At 37.9% G+C, this 3,951-nt stretch overlaps 1 protein-coding gene across 1 annotated transcript in view; it reads left to right on the top strand.

Annotated features, from left to right (window-relative positions):
• The first annotated feature begins 3,109 nt into the window (after positions 1-3,109).
• pgm1 (phosphoglucomutase 1) overlaps positions 3,110-3,951 on the top strand; it is a 7,362-nt gene continuing 6,520 nt past the window's right edge. The window contains exon 1 of the mRNA XM_024278895.2: positions 3,110-3,456. Coding sequence (XP_024134663.1) covers positions 3,211-3,456 — 246 coding nt within the window. The 5' untranslated portion in view covers positions 3,110-3,210. The remainder of the gene's footprint in view (positions 3,457-3,951) is intronic.

Genomic DNA, 3,951 nt, shown 5'->3' with positions numbered 1-3,951 from the left:
ACTCTGAATTTAAACGTAGATTAACTTTAAAAAAAACATAAGAAAAATAAGATGAGGTTTAAAGTTCAAAGGCGCGTTTCAAATTTGAAAGACGTGAAAAAAGAATCTCCAGAAAAATCCCATTTTGAATTTTTTTTTTTGTGTAATGGGGAAGAAAAAAAATATTTGGTCAATAAAACTTTACCTCAATATTTGCATTGTAACACAGGTTGATGGGGATGAAGGGAAAAATACATTTGGTGAAATATCGCAATATTTTGTTTGGCAATATTTGTATCGATTTAAAATCTTCACATGAGGATATTTATTCAATATTAATGAGCGTTGAGTGTCTTACTTTTGTTTCCACCCCTGACCACTAGTTGGCAGCACAGAACACTGAGCCTCTTTGAGCAACTCAGAACAAAATCAGCTTGTGTTAAATCTTCAGTCATCCTCGTGGTTTTTGTTGTTATGTGACATGTACAATTGTCACAGACCAAAAGTTTCTTGTAGGTCTTCACGTTTGCAAACACTGTAGCTGCTATTTTGTTAAATTCTTCCATGCAGATCTTCTCAAAACTTTTGATGTTTTGGGGCTGTTGCAACAATTCTCCAACTCTCTCCACACTGATTCTCTATTGGACTGAGGTCCAGAGACTGGCCATGCCACTCCAGAACCATGAAAGGCTTTTTAAATGCCCACTCCTTTGGTTGCCAAGTCAATACGTTTGGATTCATAGTCCTAAACTGATATCCGAGCTAAAGTTTGCATTTCACATAAGTCTTTATCATCTTTATGTGAACAAGAACACATTTGAAGTTAGCAGTGTGATGCATTATTTTGTAAAGCCCTGAAGTCTAAACTTGACTTGCCTCTGGCCTTTACAATTTAGTCTTGACCCTCTATTTATATCACTCAAGCCATTATGTGCCCTTTGACTTTCAGTGCTGAAACAGTAGAGCCTCCAAACTAAATGTCACAAGGCCTAGATATATTTTATGCTCTGAGCCCATCTGTTCTTCTTCACTCGGCACTGCAGTCTGCCTTAAACACTAGAGAATGTTAGATAAGATTATCTAACATTTTGTATGGGATTTTATTTTTATAGCAATATAGGTTTAAATTAGACATTTTAAAAGTGCAAATGAACAGGTATAAGCCTTAAAGAAAAAAATAGAATGTAGCGCTGGGTCTTATTTCAATGAAGTGCTGGTGTGACTAATGTAAACTAAAGCCTTAGGTAGAGTAAATGCTGTGGAGACCACATGTCTGAAAGTAAACTTTGTGATGATCAAACTAACATATGATGTAACTTGAAAATAGTTGAGGCCATAGATCGAGTGTAACTTCCCCAAACTCAGTAAAATATTTCACATATAAGACTTTAAAAAGTACTGCTCTTTCTAAAAAGATATTTTATATTTCCACCTTTTCTGAACAGAGGTCACATTATTTTTGAGCTGCTTGATGGGGATGCAAGACCTTGCTGTCACTGACCTTTGTGCATGTTGCTCAACCGTAAAGAAGAACATGTTTTCCAGGCCTAAATCAAAATCTACAAATATTGATTTTATTACAAAACTGCTTTTCCAATAGTTTTATTGGATACTTTTAGGTACAGAAAACAAACAGGGGATGAAAAACTATTTTATTTGGACAGTAGATTTGGAGAAAGTTTTGTATCAATTTTTTCTTCTATTTTGTTTTAAATGGTGATTTCAAAAACCAGCACATGATACTTTTTTCTTAATAATCTTATTTTAAAAAAATAACCTACTATATAATTTTTCAAATTTTAAAAACTAGTAATCACAATTTTACCTCAGACGTTCAGTTTAATGTTCAATATGATACTCTACGAATGGGAAGAACTAATGATTTTACTGACTTCAATCATTTAAAAAAATAATAATTATATTTAGTAAAACATTTATTCTATGGGTAAAACCGTGATGACTTTTTAACTACTTTAAAATAATTCCCAGTGGTCTTTTAATTAAGATTATGCAATCTTCAGCAAAAATAATAAAACCTGTGGCATTTTCTAGGACAGTTTCTGCAAGGCAGCAGGAGTTTGTCAGAAATTCCTCTCTGAGTTGTGGACAAGACCATTTCAGGGAAAGCCTTCCCTCACTTCCCGTCATCCCTTTGTTTACTCTTTCTCCCGCTAGCTTACAACCTCTCACACCTCTAACATAACACTAGCGGTGCAACAAAAGTGGCAAACAATATTTTTTAGCTATTAAGCTGTACAGTTATGAACCAGATACCAGCCGTATGGATCATTGACTGTTTATAAAGAACTGGACTGACTGACCCCTCCCCCCTCGCGTTCCAAATAGTAAGTACCCGCTGTCTCCAAGAAGTCACAATTCCATAGATCCAATTGAGAGAAAAACAGTTATTACTCTCATTCAATTTCTCATAATACTCATTCTTGCTCTGATATCTTTTTTTTTAACATATTCTTACTAATTCTTTTTTTCAAGCTATGTTTTTCTTTATTGGAAGTTATTCAACTTATAAACTCACTAATCAGATGCCTCAGTAAAAGCATGTGGTGCCCAATGGCCCTTTACCTGTAACGTTTGATTGACACATTCTCCCAAGCCGCTTTCAGTGGAAAGGGCGTGGACTTTGATCAAAATCACTCTTTGATTGACGACAGTAGAGTTTTTAAAAAAATATCACTCAGAGCCACTCGAAATTAATCGCTGTCAGCTGGCTCCAAATGGCAGCGCCCAAAAAGTGGGAAAATGGCCAATGAATTGGCTTCATTTCGCTGGAGATAAAGGTAAGGCATTTTGTATGGGTTATAGCACATCCGCTCTGTCCAGTTTTCTGTATACAGTCAATGGAAGAACTGTGGTCGCCACTGTAGCACCTACGTCACAGCTACAGGCTTTTCCAATAGCATTTTTTGTCTGCTCCTGATTCACAATGATACTCATATGCTTTTTTATGTAAAACTGAAAAAAACATAAAAGTGTATGTTCTAAGTGGCTTTTTAAGGGATATATTATTAAATCCCGCTTTAAAAATTGGTTAAAACACTACAGCTTTTTACCTAACAGAGCGGGTCGCTGCTTGCCCTTTAACTACAAGGGGGTGTGAGGGGGGCGTTGCCTCGTGAATACGTGCGCTCTCTCAGCCTCCACAGTCGCCTCCTTGTCGGACCACACCGCGGAACACTCGGGGTGACCATCGGCGTTCTCACGGGATCAAAAATGGTGAAAATTGCCACAGTGAAGACCAAGCCGTACGCGGACCAGAAGCCCGGCACGAGCGGTCTGAGGAAGAGGGTGACGGTGTTCCAGCAGAACCAGCACTATGCGGAAAACTTCATCCAGAGCATTATCTCCGTGGTTGACCCTGCGGAGCGCCAGGGGGCCACCCTGGTGGTCGGGGGGGACGGCAGATTCTTCATGAAAGACGCCATTCAACTGATCGTCCAGATCGCTGCGGCCAACGGGGTCAGTAAGGAGAAACGTTTGTTGCTCGTCCTGTTCGTCTTGCTAGCTAAATAAACAACATATCCTGTTCAGGAAAGCTGGCGCAAGCTAGCACGTTAGAATAAAAATAAATGCATAAATAAAAAATGTTTTTTCCAAATAAACATTCCGAAACATAAACTGTACATTTTTTTAAGTTTACCAGTAAAAGTAGCGACGTAAACAACTAGATGCTAGCTTACAAACCCATCCTTAGCAAAAGCCCTCGAACTGTCATTCAGAGGTCATGTGTGATTTTAGGTAAATCTTATGAATGAAACTAAAGTTTAGATTCGTTTTAGTTCTTGCTTTTGGCCGTATAAAGCGTGTATTTGAATGTGCAGTGCCTCTAAATGAGAGTATTTTCCGTATCAGAGCTAGCTAACTAACCTGACTTGTTTTTGCAAGCATTCCTTTCGGCGATAAATTGTTGGAGCGAATAAATCGTCCCTGCCTCCTCTTGCCATGCCTGATTTT

Source organism: Oryzias melastigma, linkage group LG4 (genome assembly GCF_002922805.2).
Source record: "Oryzias melastigma strain HK-1 linkage group LG4, ASM292280v2, whole genome shotgun sequence".
Lineage (NCBI taxonomy): Eukaryota > Metazoa > Chordata > Actinopteri > Beloniformes > Adrianichthyidae > Oryzias > Oryzias melastigma.
Note: the sequence above shows the minus strand (reverse complement) of the source record. Positions and strands in the feature narration are given on the sequence as shown.